We start from the raw sequence: 16591 nt of genomic DNA, 5'->3' as shown, positions 1-16591 counted from the left end.
CTGAAACGATATGACAGATGAACATTAACTTTTGTTGAGTGTCAAGACTGAATATACAAAATATAAGGCTTGACAAAATTCTACGTAAATTTGTTGCAAAACTTCTTAAATACAGAATTTTGTTTAAGGTCATACTGACATTTTTAATACTTGATTATAGAGATGCTTCGCTCATAATATAGTACCTTATTATAAGAGGAATCAGTAATCAAAAAATCAGAGCAATCGGATATTTTTATCACATAAAAAAAATTTTGTTAAAAAAGTAAAAAAATCAACATGTTTAAAATGGACGTACGGACATTTTGATAATGATTATAGAGTTGCTACGCTTTCTAAATCGTACCTTTGTTTGAAATCGATAGGACAATTCTAAAATGCTTTAATTAAAGAAAAGAGCTATCCGTTACGGACGTACGGACGGACCGACCCTAATTATAGAAAAACTTCGCTTTTAAAACGACGATTACGGTCGGTAGATCAAGCTCTCCCAAACTTTCTTAAGCTAAGGCCTTTAGTAAATAAAAAAAATAGCGGCTTGTTTTTTTTACGTTTTAGATTTAAAAAGAAAAAGTAAAAAAATTGGGGAAGGGACCCTCACCCAAAATAATCATAAACCTTCCCAGGACCGTTGAGTAGCTGCACTGTAAAGGATAACCGTATCCATACATCTGTTAGCGAGATCTTAAGGTACAAACAAAGCAGACAGACAGACAAACAGAGATCCTGTTACTTTATTATAAGGAATATAAAATGTGTGGTGGAAGCTCTTGGGACTAAGCAAATTGTATTAACAATACATACGACAAAAAAAGTAATGTCCTGAAATTTCATAGAGGGAGTGGACATAAGGCTGTTTATAATAATAGTCCACAAAGTTTTATAAAGTTTCATATTCGTTGGTTTAACAACTTTGGGGACTTTTAACAAATTCTGATTGAGTGTTAAAACGTTTTAACCACTAATTGTAATCTACAGAAGATATTTTCTTTATTATCATTGGGGATGTACATCAATTTATCAACCATTGTCTTATCCCTTTAGATCTCTGTGAATTTTTGTTTTATTATTGGCTTTTTTCTTTGGGATAAAAAAACTATTTGAATATAGATCAGATTATTTTGTACCATATAAATGGATATAGAATATAGATATATTGACGGTGGATATTTTTTTTTTGTTAATTTAGCTTGCTAATATGGTCCTCATTGGTCAAGTCGTTCATGCAGTATAACATTGTACCTTGTGGTAATATGAATCATTATTCCAAAAATCAGATGAATATGATAATTATAACATACAAAAATTTGTTGTCAAAAAGTAAAAAAAATTAACATGTTTTAAAAGGATGTAAGGACTTTCTTGTAACAATTATAGAGTTTCTACGATTGTTATAGGAATCAGCATACAAAGTTTGAAATCGATATTACAATTCTAACCTGTTAAAATTAACGAAAATAGCAAACTGTCAAACCCTAATTATAGAAAAGCTTCTCTTTTTAAAGTGTTGTATTTTTGTAAATGTTTCTACAAATTTCAAATTTTAAGAAAGAAAATATAAAATTCATCTTAAAATAATCTAGTGTATAAATTACGGTCAAAACTTTTCATTAATAATAATAAAAAGAAATAAATAGGAAATATGTAAATGGAAGCGTTTTTATACATGTTAAACAGTTGGGGTATTATAGTAATCTATATATTATTACTTGTATGTTGCACCAGATTTTTATGTGCTCTAATAAAGTGATGCTCGCAGCTTGCTAAAATTACGATACCCCACATCCCCCACTCCATTACCTCCCCTCCTCCTGGATGAATGAACTGTCCAATAAATGTTATTCGCCCCCCCCCCCCCGTGGCCAACTAAACTGGAAATAATCGTATAATTTTTCGTTCTGATCTCCGCGGAAAGCTGTCTATAATATGATGCGATAAATAACTATTAAAGCATCCGACTGTATTAACAATATATGGAATAATATGAAAGTGTGTATGTGTGTGTGTGAGTATAGTTAAGCATTTTTGTATTGTATAAGAAAAGTTAATATTTGTTAAAAGAAAATGTATATTAATAAAAGCTGTTCTCCAGCTAAAGGATCTAAAGGGATAAGACAATGGTCGATAGGGAAAAATTTATCTCTCTGTAGATTTCAATTAGTTGTTGAAACGTTTTGACACTCAACTTAATGAACCAACCCATAAAAATCAAATAAAAGTCCCATAAGTTGTTACGCCAAGGAATGAGAAAACGTTATAGTAAAACTTTGGGGACAAGTGCAATAAATAGCCCAATGTCCCCTCCCTTCCTACATAAAGGTCTTCTTCATATTTATATGTTTGGTCAGGATAACATTTTTAGCTCTTGGCATGTCTTATCCATCCTGTTTTCATCAATTTGATGCTTTTAAAGCCCAATATGCTTTGTTATTTTAATGGGGGGGTAAAATGAGGGGTTTCAAATGTTTTTAGGGGGGTAATATAATATATATATATTTTATTTTGAGGGGGTAAAATGAGGGTTTTTAGTGTTAAAAGGGGTTTTATTATTATTTATTTTATGCACTTGTGAAATACAATATTTAAATGTAAAACCACTTTTAGTTGATGCAAGATTAAATAACAAACAATTAAACTTTTGAAAAAAGGTTAGCAAAACACCATATATGGTAACAATTCTAAAATTTAATATTGTTATATTTTGTTACATGCTTATCATTTATAAAACAGACGGTATTATGGTTTAATATTGTAGGTCTAATGGTCACTGCAGTACGACTATTTCAAGCAGTTACTATAGTTATATCATATCTGGATTTCACAGTAAATATTAGGGATCTAAAGGGATAAGACAATAGCCGATAAATTTATGTACATCCCCATTTGATAATACACACAATTTACCCCTTCTGTAAAATAACACAAGTGGTTGAAACGTTCGTACAATCAACTTAATGAATCAACCAATCAAATTCACTAATGTTCCCAAAGTTGTTAAGCAATCGAATAAGAAAACGTTATTATAAAACTTTGGGGACTAGTGTAATAAACAGCCCATTGTCCCCTCTCTCACTGCAGTACGACTATTGCTAGCCGTTACTATAGTTATATGATATCTGGATTTCACAGTAAATATGCAATTTCAATGAAAAAGATCAATTAAGTTTATAAAGAATAAACACATTATTGCTTATGTAAGCATATTTTTAGTAAAGATTAGAGCTCCTTAGTACTATAGCAACGAAAAAAATTCAAAGAAAATGCGTTTTAAAAGCCTATTGAATATAAAATTAATTTGGAATGTAAGTAAAGGAAAAAAGGATAATAATTATGACTAGCACAGACGAACCAATATACTACCCTTATCCCAAGCTCCTCTGCGGAGAGCGTCATTATTACGGCGACTTAATTTGGGACACATGCCATACTCGGCGAGGGTAAGGTAATAATGAGTAGCTCTCATGAGATAGCGGGTCAAGTCATAATGTGCTTGAACGTGGAGCTTGAAAGCCCTAGTGGCTATACAAAAGTGTCTCAGCCTACTCCATGACTTCTTAGGTCCAAATTCTAAGAAACTATGGCTAATCAATCAATCAATCAATCAAACCAATATGTTTGACATTTGGAAAAGCTTCCCAAATCCTCTTTGGTTCTACGTTGGTGTTACATTTAACTCAAGAATCATCCTGTGAAAAATTTCATTTAGTCAGTAATTTTGCAATCAAAAGATAAAGGTTAAACTTTATATAAGAACTAGTAGCTGCGCCCAAAGCATCTAGGGGATTTGTATTTAAAGGGGTTAAAAAAAACCATCCCATCCCTAGACTTATCTGAAAACTAAATAGCTTTAAACCATCCAGGGACAAATATGAAGCTTCCTTTAAAATTAGGACTCAATCGGTTTAGTAGTTATTAAGATTAAAAGAAAACCCTTACTACTTTATGTTATAGGACTAGCGGTTGAGATAAGAGACAAGGAAAGTTAGAAAAATATCCTTAAACAATCGCAATAGTTCAATCTAAAAATTCAATAGCCTAAAACTTTCTAATTTGTTTATTTAATACTTTAGGTCATGTTATTGGGTACTTCAAAGCAACATATGGTTGGAACTCCCCGTAAGAGACGACATAAAAATCCATCTCTTTTTTGAGGAGTTTCCTTTCCCATATCTCCGCTCATCTTTTTTTTAGACATATTTTTATGACGTCACATGGGATAATTTAGGCTTTCTCCCCCGTAAAGGTTAGTTACAGAAAAAAATAACCACATCCCCCTCAGTTTATTTTATTTAATGGCTTGAAAGAAGTTAAGGTATTCAAGGACGTCCAATGGGGGGGAGGGGTTGAGGTAAAGGGGTGAATTTCCACCCCCCCCCCCAAAAAAAAAAAAAAAAAAAATTAAAACCTTGGAAGTCCTTGCCTATTTGATATAAAGATTACCCCCCGCCAAAAAAAATGAAAAAGCTTGGACCCCCCGAAGGTATTATTAACTTTTAAGCTATAATACTCTTAATTCCTGGAATTAACCTTAGAAGACTTTCAGCTTTTTATCACTTTTCCAACATATTTCTGCGGGTTTTCTTATCTTTATACTTTTTCTTCTTTCTTATATTTTTTTCTTCAAAATTAAGAGAACAAGGATGACAACATCCATAAAAGCGAAGCCCTGAAACGGTAAGAAAAAACGGACATTAACACTTGTATAGTGTCAGAACTGAATAATCAGAATATAAATATATAAGAGTCGAAGCAAAATTGTAAGTAAATTTGTTGAAAAACTGCTTGATACAAGATAATTTTTATGGACATTTTTAGGACTTGATTATAGAGTTGCTTATAATTTTGTACTCAGTTGTCCCAGGAATCAATATACAAAAAAAACAGAACAATCGGATAATTATATCACATTAAAATTGGTTGTTAAAAAAAAGTAAAAAATCAACATGTTTAAAATGGACGTACTGACATTCTGGTAATGATTATAGAGTTGCTACGCCTTCTAAATCGTACCTTACTAGTACAGGAATCACCATGCAAAGTTTGAAATCGATAGGACAATTCTAACATCCTTATTATAGAAAAGATTCGCTTTTAACAATATAACATTCATAATTTATATTTCTTTAACAATCAGACAGTAGGACAAACGTCTCAGATCTTAGGGAGCAGAATATAAATTTGTTACAGAATTGCTAAAATATTGATGGTTTAAGTTTATACTTAGGTTTTTAAGATTAAATCGTAGAGATGCTTAGCTTTTAAAACTGTTCATTGTTGTCCCAGGAATCATTATTCCAAACATCAGATGATTAAATTATATCATATAGTAAATTGTTGTCAAAAAGTTAAAAACATGTTTTAAATGGACCTAAGATTTCTCCGTTTTCTAAACCGTACCTAACTATTACAGGATTCATCATTCAAATATACCCTCCTAACATTATTCTAAAGTATTCTAATTAATTTCAAACCTTCCATAAACAATTTAATATAACAATAAATCACTAGCACCAAATAAAGTAGTGAGCTGATAAAATAAAGAAAATAAAATAAAAACAATAATTCCTCACACTTCTCCTATTTTTGTTATTGGATATTGATTCAATATATATCTATATATAACATTCTATATATATCATATATATTTATACAAGAGACACATCATAGTTTCATTTCAAACATATCAAGATAACAAAAGTTACTCAATAGTCAGTGGAATATTCTAAAAATTTCTGGCTTCTTTTTTAAATAACAGCTAAAAAAAATCATTTTTTTTAGTCCATCGATGGACAAAGTGAGTTATAAATCAGATGCTTAATTGTATTTACTAGAAGTAGACACAATTAAGTTTCTGTCAGACTGAAACTCAGAGGTATAGAGAAGCTTTGGTACTAAAATGATAATACACGGTTAATACTTCCCATACAAAGGTTGTGCAATCAAAGAGTTTGTTGTCTGATGAGGGAATGAAAACTACACCGCAATAAACAGAGTATGTTTCAAGGTGCATGGAGAGATCTAAAACCTGAAGCAAAACCAAGCCTCCAAGAGTCTTCAAATTATAATGCTGAAAGCCAGGAGTACTAAAATATTAATGCTGGAGGCCAGGAGTACTACAATAATAATGCTGGAATCCAGTAGTAAGATATTAAACTAATAATACTGGAGGGCAGGAGTGAGATACTAAAATAATAATGCTAGATGCCAGGAGTGAGAAACTAAAATAATAATGCTGGAAGCCATGAGTACTAAACTAATAATGTTGGTTGCCAGGAGTACTAAAATGATAATGCTGGATGTCAGGAGTACTAAACTAATTATGCTGGAAGCCAGGAGTGAGATACTAAAATAATAATGCTGAAGCCAGGAGTACTAAATAATAATAATGCTGAATGCCAGGAGTGAGATACTAAAATAATAATGCTGGATGCCAGGAGTGAGATACTAAAATAATAATGCTGGAAGCCAGGAGTGAGATACTAAAATAATAATGCTAGAGGCCAGGAGTGAGATACTAAAATAATAATGCTGGAAGCCAGGAGTGAGATACTAAAATATGAGATACTAAAATAATAATGCTGGAGGCCAGGAGTGAGATACTAAAATAATAATGCTGGAAGCCAGGAGTACTAGTATTGCCAGTACTCAGGAGTACTAAATAATAATTATGCTGGATTCCAGGAGGGAGATACTAAAATAATAATGCTGGATTCCAGGAGTGAGATACTAAAATAATAATGCTGGATTGCCAGTATTGATATACTAAACTAATAATGTTGGAGGCCAGGAGTGAGATACTAAAATAATAATACTGCAGGCCAGGAGTGAGATACTAAAATAATAATGCTGGAGGCCAGGAGTGAGATACTAAAATATTAATGCTGAACGCCAGGAGTGAGATACTAAAATGATAATGCTGCAAGCCAGGAGTGAGATACTAAAATAATAATGTTAGAGGCCAGGATTACTAAAATAATAATGCTGAACGCCAGGAGTGAGATACTAAAATAATAATGCTTGAAGCCAGGAGTGAGATTCTAAAATAATAATGCTGGATGCCAGGAGTACTAAAATAATAATGCTAAAAGCCAGGAGTGAGATCCTGTAAAGTAAATGTATATTATACCTTTGCACTTCTCTGGTCTACTCATACTATTATTATTATTGGGAAGAATTATAATAAGGAAGCCTCATAAATATGTATTAAAGCCAATAATATAGGCAATGGTAATCTGAATAAAATTTTGCAAGATTGTAAAAAAAGTGTTATTGCGAATCTTTTAAGCATTAATTTTCTTGTTTGTTTTAAACAAAAACAAGTATCATTACATTCACCAGAAGTTTTTCAATAGATTTAATGAATTATAATTAAACTTCTTAGATATGTGATATTACCACATAGATGAGAAAATGAGCCGTGTGACGTCATAAAAGGTGAGATGAGAAGAGCATTGGGGAAAAAAGAGATGGATTATCTATTGACGTCTCACGACTAAAATTTTCAGCCACTTTGTCGAGTCTCGAGTTTTATAATCTAAAGATTTTTTTAAAAACTAGTGGCTACGCCTTCAGCAACTATGGGCTCTGTATTCGAAGCGGCTAGAAAAATAGCCTCAAGCCATCCAAAAATTTAAAAACTAAATAATAGTCTAAAACAATCACAGAACCGATGTGAAACTTACCTAAAATAGTTCATTGTTATTGAAAACTTAAACCTTACTACTTATATAACAAGATAAGGTAAACCAAACAACAACCCTTAGACTTTTTGTACAGAATTGGCCTTATGGTTTTTTTTTATTATACGATATTTATAAATTCTTTTATTGCTGAACATAAACATATATGAGTGTGTATGTATGTGTGTGTTTTTGTGTTTTTTGTGTGTGTGTGTGTGTGTGTGTGTGTATGTGTGTGAGTGTGTGTGAGTGGGTAAATGTGTGTGAGTGTTCTGTAGGCTAATCCTTTATTTTCAGATATTATTATTATTTTTGTACCTCTGCAATAAGAATATTTTTAGTAGTGAAGCTACTCTATAATTAGGGTCGGACTGTCCGCCGTGATATCTATAGTAGTTAGGTACGATTTAGAAAGCGCAGCAACTCTATAATCGTTACCAGAATATCCGTGCGTCCATTTTAAACATGTTGATTTTAACTTTTTGACATCAAAATTTTATGTGATAAAATTATCCGATTAATCTGATGTTTGGAATACTGATTCCTAGGATAACAAAGTACAATGCTATAAGCAAAGCATCTCCTAAAAATGTAAGTATGTCCTAAAACACAATCCTGTATTTAAGCAGTTTTTCAACAAATTTACATACAATTTTGTTTCGACTGTTATACATTTATATTCTGATTATTCAGTTCTGACACTATACAAGTCTTAATGTTCGTTTTTCCTACCGTTTTGGAGCTTTGCTTTTATGGATGTTGTCATCTTTGTTTATTTATTATAGTAGTTGATCTACAAGCTGTAAGTGTCAGTCTGTCTGTTTATTTATTTTTCTATTACTTATTATCCCTATATAAAAGTAATAGAATGTCTATCTATGTGCAGTGTGTGTGTGTGTCTGTCTGTCTGTAACAAATGATCACTAATCGCTGAACCGATTTGTTTCTACTTTGAAGAATAAGTACTTTTTTACATTACTACGCTAAATCTGGATATAATCGTTCTGTTATTTCTAAATATATTAGTATTTATACAGTTAATGATACAGCATTTCTCCACTTATAATACAAGGATGACAACATCCATAGAAGCGAAGCTCTGAAATCAAAATTTGATATGTTGTATACAGAATATATCATTAAATAATGTAGTAAGATAAATTTGTTTGAAGCAAAGTATCTCGCTAACCGTTGAACAGATATGAAAGTTTTTAAAGTGAAACTACTTATGTGTCCTCGAGGCCTAAAGTTATATTTGTATAGAAACTTTCTCAAAAATTACGTCAATACAGAATTTTAAAAGTTATAGTCATAATGCTAAAAATCAGCATGATTAAAATGGACTAATGGACTTTCTGATAACCCTTATAGAGTTGCTACGCTTTCTAAATTGTAAACTACAGGAATCATTATCTAAAGTTTGAAATCGACAATTCTAGCATGTCTGAATAATTAACGAAATGAGCTAACCGTTAACCCTTACAGATCGGGGGGGGGGGGGGGGGGGGGGGGGCTCAAAGAGCCCCCCCCTCTAGTTTTTTCAATCTCATTTTTTTTGTAGATAAGATGGAGAGCTGTAACTTCATGACTTTTTAAGTTTAGTAATTATACATCGGCAAGAGTTGATTTTATTAGGATATCTGGTCTGTGTCGGTCATGGTGTCCGGTCAAAGTCGGTTGGGTAGCAAAAAAAAATAGAAAAAATTCTAAATAAATCTTAATTTCTACATTATGACTTTTGTGTATAAGGTAGAAACCTAAAATTTTTTTGGTGAATACTTAGATATCAATGACCATCTGAGAAAAGTGGTGTTATGACCGTTTGACCGCTCCCTGAACGACTTTATAACCGATTTAACAGATAAAAATATTAATTTGCGCCGCCAATCGCCGTAGCCGCCGAAAATGGCGGTTTCCGTTATTTGCCGTTTTTCGGATATGATCAGAAAAAGTAATTTTTTTGTTATGAAAAATAAAAGTTAGTCCTAAAATTTGGTCATCCTAGCTGCAAAATTGGCCGCTCTACAGCTGTTTTAAAATTTAGCGGCTAAGGAGCGGTCTGACTGCTATGACTAGAAAAAGTAATTTTCTCTAAAAATACACATGAACCACCAGAAAAAAATTGTACGTCTTTATCTGAACCAGGAGCCGAGATAGAGGGGGGGGCTCTATGAGCCCCCCCCCCCCCCCCCCGATCTATTAAGGTGGGAATTGGGTCCCGATCTGTAAGGGTTAAATACAGACGTACATACCTCAATTATAGCTCCGCTTTTGTAAAATGAAAGAAAAGTAATTAGTAATATATTGCTGATTAATTGCTAAATGTATAGAGAAATTCTACTATTAATATTCTTATGCCTTTTTGAGAGAAAAAACAAGAAGGTATAAAAATCCATATTTTTTTCAGGTATTTCTGAAGGCATTACAACAATCATCAGTTGGTCTTCGACCACTTTGGAACGCGCATAGGCGCGCGCGAAAGCGCACGATGCCGCTGACTTCGGCCATCCAGAGCGCCATGGCGATACGCCATGAGCGGGAGAAACGAGAACAGCGGCGGCTGAGCAAGATTCGGCGGGAAAGCGGCCGTTCCAGCTGGGAGGGAGAGGTAAGTTGAAAAAAAAAACTTTTTATTAATAAGTTGGTGTTCTCCCTTTTTTAAAAATAGTTATATTTGTCTGTTTATACATTACTTAAAGTCAGTTTAAAACAAACTTCCTTATTTTAAATTAATTTTCAAAATTTAAGGGTGGGGTTTCAATGCTACACAAGTACTTAATGGGAGAGCACCAAAATATACTAATATATTTTTCTCTGCTTTTTTTTCATAGCGAAGCTACTCTATAATTTACTGTGTCTGTCCGTCAGTCAGTCTGTAACACTATTGGAGTAATTTGATTTTCTCGGCTTCTATTAAAGATAGACAGATATTTAGTGAAGATTCCTATGATTGTGCATCTAATCTGTGTTTTGTCCGTTTGTCATGCTTCAAAATCATGAAACGTTATTTATAGTTTTTGCATATTCTCTCTCTTTTTTCTTTGTTATTTATACTGAACATCTTCTCTATAACTCACTCTGTCTGTTTGTCCATTACATGAGGTTTTTGTGCTTCGCTACTTATGGATGTTCTCATCCTTATTTATTTTCTATTAGACATCTATTATACAAAGTAGAACGATGTCTGTCTGTCTGTTTGTACCGAAGGATCTCGCTAACCGCTGAACCGATCGGGTTCTCCTTAACAGGGTAGCTTCTCATAGGTCCCGGGAAGGTTTATAACTATTTTAGGGAAGGGAACAACCACCCTCCCATAGAAAAAATTCCAGCCCCCACCCCTCCTAAAAAATCTAGAAAAAAATATGGGTTTTGGGAATCAACTGCCCCCTCCCCAAGTGCTCCTAGAGGCCTTTAGGGGGCGAAACCGCTAGTAGTATTACAAAGAAAGAAAAAAAGAATAATAAAGTTTTGTATATTGTGCTAATTTTGACAAGTTGGTAAGAATAATTAGAAAAACTTTTATTCAGAAGTGGATATCAGAGAAATTAGGGAAAGGAAATAGAATAAAAAAATGATAAACTTTTTTTACTAGAGGCGATTTCCCTTGGGAGGGTGGTAGTACCCTACCCTAAAATAGTTATAAACCTTACCAGGATCTATGAAAAACTACATTGTAAATGCGAAACATATCGGTTCAGTGGTTACGAGCTCCTTTGTTACAGACAAAAAAAGCTTACTACTTTGTATAATAGGATATATATCCTAGTGGCTACGCCTCTAGAGGCCTCTATGGGCATTTGAGATAGAGATGGGGAAAGTCTACCCCCCCCCCCCAATATTCAATTTAGTTTTTAGAAGAAAAAGGTAAAAATAGAGGGCATTTTTTTCAAGGGACAATTTCACTTGGGAGGGTGGTAGTACCCTTCCCCAAAATAGTTATAAACCATACCAGGATCTATGAGAATCTACATTGCAAATTAAAACCATATCGGTTTAGTGGTTACGAGCTCCTTCGTTACAGACAAAAAAGCTTACTACTTTGTAGGATTGTGAGGATTTATCTAATAGTGGCTACGCCCCTAGAGGCCTTTATGGGCATTTGAGATAGAGATGGAGGTCAGCCCCCCCCCCCTCCCCATATATTCAATTTAGTTTTTGAAGAAAATGTAAAAGAATATTTTTTTGGTGAATGGGGGGGGGGGTAGGTTCGCTATTTTTTCTTAGGGGCGATTTCTTTTGAGAAGGTGGTGGTACCCTCCCAAATAATAACCTATCCTGGACCTATGAGATACTGCATTGTAAATAAGAAACATATCGGATCGGTTCAGTGGTTAGCGAGATCATTCGGTACAAACAGACAGACGGACAGACGCACACACACAAAGATTCAGTGACTTTTATATAAGGTTTTGAAAAATTTTACAATAAAAGCGAGAACTTTTTCGATCAATTGACATATACTTTTGTTCTTGAAAATTACCAAAACAATAATATCTAATTTCTATCGGCTGGTCTTTACCAGTTTCTTGCGGATTAGTCTTTCATTTCTTTACTAGGAAAATAATAAAAAAATATTCTTAGAAATTATTTGCTATGGAATACTAATAGTTGTATTTGGTAAGGTTAGATAATAAATAGTTATTTATCGGATCGTTTTATAGACAGCTTCCCGTGGAAAGTAAAATTAAAAATTATAAAAAAAAATTCCAATGTAAATATATATATATATATAATAATATTTGTTAGCCCGTGTATTCGGCATCTGGAGGTTAAAAACTGGTTTTGTATATAATTGTACATTTTTATATCCGCGGAAAGCTGTTTATAATAAATAACTATTTCATTCTCCTTCTGGCTGATGCCAAAAACTAAAAAACTCAGTTTGATTTCGGAAACCGTAAATTAAAGTAAAAGACTAAAGGGGGAAGGAGTTAAATAACTGTATGTCCCCACCCCGAGTACCCTGTGTCGACTTTCAAATGGGTCTTTGACAATTAACCAATAGCGTCGGGAATATTAGCATAGCCAATCGCTACAAAATAACAGAAAGCAACTTTCTAGCAGACGAAAAAGGTCCCCAGTAGGGGGATCAAGATGGTTATATATTTATTCGCCGTATATTTATGATTTTTCTATTTTAGGTGGAGGAGATCCCAGTGGTAGCGCCCACAAATCAAAGTGATTCCTCCCTCACAACTTTTCATATGGGGGTGGTTTTTATTCTTCTAGGCATGCAAAAATATATCTAACTAGCGGCTACGCCCCTAGAGACCTGTAGTGGCACTTTAAATGTTTGGTTTAAAAAAAATAGTATAACATATCTATGTTGCGTTCAAGTCTCAGCGTAAATTATTTTATTTTTTTTGTGATTTCTCTTGAGAGGGTGGTGGTACCCTCCCTAAAATTAGTTATAAACCTTCCCGAGACCTATGAGAAGCTACCCTGTTAATGTTAAGGAGAACCCGATAGGTATAGCGGTTAGCGAGATCCTTCGGTATAGACAGACAGACAGACCATCACACATCCTGTTACTTTATTACAAGGATTAAATTAAACTTAAATAGATTCATTATTACTTGGATTACCATGTACTCTAATAGGTCAAACTTATAGCTGGCTGAAATACCGATCCCCCCATTCATCCCCTTTATCCCATGCTATTCCCTTCCACTGAATGAACGAACTGACCAATAAATAATGTCCATGTTAGCAACTTAAACTGACGACAATTTCAATAAGTAGGGGTGATTTTGTGCATCAGCAGTTGGGATGTACATCAATTTATCGGCCATTGTCTTACCCCTTTAGATCACTGTTCAACAACTTTGGGATCTTTAAATAAATTTTGATTGATCATTTCAGTTGAGTGTCAAAACATTTCAACTACAAATTGTGATCTCCAGAAGGAGTATTTTTGTGTATCAGCAGTGGGGATATAAATCAATTTATCGGCCATTGTCTTACCCCTTTAGATCTCTTTTCAACCCCCCCCCCTCCCCACCTTAATGAATATTATTTTTTATCTACTTATTATTGTTCTTTCTCATTCTATCTCCTTTTTTATCTTCTTTCCCGCTTTTCTATTTATCTATGTGTGCTAATATTGGACATTGGATTATTTATTACAATAGTCTCCAAAGTTTTATGATAATGTTTTCTTATTCGTTGTCTCAACCACTTTTGTTGAATTTTGCTTGGTTGGTTCATTAAATTGAGTGTCCAAACATTTCAACTTAAATTGTGATCTACATAAGGGGTAATTTTGTGTATTATCATTGGGGATGTACATCAATTTATCGGCCATTGTCTTATCCCTTAAGATCCCTAGCTAAAATCTAACTATGTTTACATCTGGTTTTACTGCAATGCAATGTTTTTACATTCCTCTTAGGGTTTGACCGGATATCCGGCCATTTTCAATGTCCGGCCGGATACCGGATACTGAAAATATCCGGATACTTTATATCCGGCCCAACCATAATTCCTCCAGGGATATTAAGGGATAAGACTAGGGTTGGGCCGGATATCCGAATGGTTTCAAATGCCGGATATCCGGTTATACGGAAATTTGCGTGATATCAGGGCAGATACCGGATATCCGGTATCCGGCCCAACAATAGATAAGACAAAATACAATAGTTTGATGTAAACCTGAAATTATGATTAACACAATTACCCCTTCTGTAGATTAAAATGGAAAAGTTATGACATTGAAGGCTTGTACATTGTACAACCCATAGTACAATGATATTTTCGAAGCTACTCTATAAACTAGTCCTAAAAATGTAACTATTTCCTTAAACAGAATTTAATGAGTGAGTTTTGCAACAAATTTACTAAAAATATTTGGTTCAAGTATTCTGATTATTCAGTTATGACACTCTAAAAGTGTGAATGTTCGTATTCCTACAGTTTTAGAGCCTCGCTTTTATAGATGTTGTCATCCTTGTTTCATCACTACATTATATGAGGGGGACATTTTACGAGAAAAATGCTGTAAAAAGACAAAATAAAATATCTCATCAAGGACAGCTATTTTCATTATTAGTATAGCTATTAAAAATAGTTTAATTAAACTTACATAATGGGTCATAATCAGAGATCTAAGGGGATAAGACAATAGCCGATAAATTTATATATCCCTAATGATGGTAAACAAAATGTAGAAGTATTTTTTGGAGAGTAATCATCATTTTTGATGTACATCGATTTATCTACCATTGTCTTATATATTTAAATCCCTGTTCAGCTACTTTTTAAAATGACTAGCGGCTTCGCCCCTAGCCTCTAGATGCTTTGCCCCAAGAAAAGGATCAGTAGATATGTTCCGCGAAGAGTAGAATCCAATCGGTTCAGTGGTTACCGAGATCTTAAGGGACAGACGGATGGACAGATAAACGGACAGACATCGTTCTACTTTGTATTATAGATATATTTCGCATTACTCAGGATTTTTGATGATATTTTCTTCGATGATACCAAGTAGCCTTATAGACGCGGATTGGAGCAGACTTCTAGGAGTCGGAGTCATTTTTATATTTATAGGTACAGTATTTTAGTTTTAGGTTAAGAAGCAAAGCTTTTCTATAATTAGGGTCGGTCCGTCCTAGGAGTTAGAGTCATTTTTATATTTATAGGTATAGTATTTTTTTCTACTTTTGTTCAAATACCAAAGAGTAATCAATACAGTTTATTTAAACACGTTATTTTTAATTGATAAGTCCAATACTCAAATAGCTTTAGAAAAAAAGGATAAAAAATTCCTTTCTCTTTTAAAAACTAAAATTAAAAATGTGAGGGTTGGGTCATTTCCCCATTCCATCAAACGTCCTTATAGAATGGATTTATTTCTTACTGCTATCTTACACCAGATTATCATTTGCTGTAATAAAGTGAAACTTTTAGCTGGCTAACCCCCCTCCCCCCAATCCAACCACTTTATTTCCTCCCCCGTCCTTAATTGCTCCTAGAGGCTTCTAGGGGCAAAGCCGCTAATTTTAAGTTAATAAAATAAGAACACATACCAATCACAAGAAGAGAGAGAAAATAAATGTAAAAAATTGCTAAATTTTCAATAAATTTAACCAATATCTAGAAAATGGATAATTCAACTAAAATTCTAAATTTTTGCAGACTAATATTTAAAGAGCGTTGCTACTCCACAAGTTTATGTGGAGTTTAAACCAACCATTTAATTGCTTGAACTTTGTCAAAAGTCTTTTACTGCACATTGTTGCACCTGTTTACAGGGAAGGAGGGGACGTTAGTCTGTTTATTACACTAGTCTCTAAAGTCTTATAATAATGTTTTCGCATTCGTTGGCTTAACAACCTTGGGAACTTTTATTGAAATGGGGTTTTCTCCCATTTCCTTTGAAGAGATTTTCTTCCCCCCTTCCATTTTTCTTTCCCGAAATCTATATGACGTCACAGGAACAAAAGTGACCCAAAAGTAATACAGATTGGGCTTCGTCGCACTGGTCAGTGGTTAGCGAGATTCTTCGCTACACACACACAGACATTCTGTTACTTTTATAAAAGGATTTTTCTCTGTGCACACTTTTTGCATCTTTGCAAATCCTTGGCACTTGATTGATACATTTAAACTCTTTTATTGACAATTCTACTACAAAAAATGTTTGCTTTTTAGAACTTATACAAATTGAATTAAATTTTATAAAATTTTTACCAAAGCCAACTTGTAATCAAAATAGCGAAGCTCTTTTGTAGTACCTGGCTGTGTAAATATTTCTCATGCTATTGGCTAATTTTCAAAGCCCCAATTTAAAGTCGACACAGGGTCCACGGGGTGGGAACATACAGTTATTTAACCCCTTTCCTCTCTATTGTTTTACTTTAAATCACTAAATTTGACTATGACTATGTACACTGTTTAATACTTTACTGTCCTTT

General features: G+C 33.5%; 1 protein-coding gene across 1 annotated transcript in view; it reads left to right on the top strand.

The window, feature by feature from the left end:
- Nucleotides 1-16591, top strand: part of LOC145311339 (uncharacterized) — an 88004-nt gene that overhangs the window by 59384 nt on the left and 12029 nt on the right. The window contains exons 2-4 of the mRNA XM_080150539.1: nt 10087-10287; nt 12821-12908; nt 15129-15224. Coding sequence (XP_080006665.1) covers nt 10168-10287; nt 12821-12908; nt 15129-15224 — 304 coding nt within the window. The 5' untranslated portion in view covers nt 10087-10167. The remainder of the gene's footprint in view (nt 1-10086; nt 10288-12820; nt 12909-15128; nt 15225-16591) is intronic.

This window comes from Acartia tonsa, unplaced genomic scaffold (assembly GCF_053477335.1).
Source record: "Acartia tonsa isolate MP-2025a unplaced genomic scaffold, ASM5347733v1 sca6, whole genome shotgun sequence".
Classification (NCBI taxonomy): Eukaryota; Metazoa; Arthropoda; class Copepoda; order Calanoida; family Acartiidae; genus Acartia; species Acartia tonsa.
This window is presented reverse-complemented; position numbering and strand designations above follow the sequence as displayed.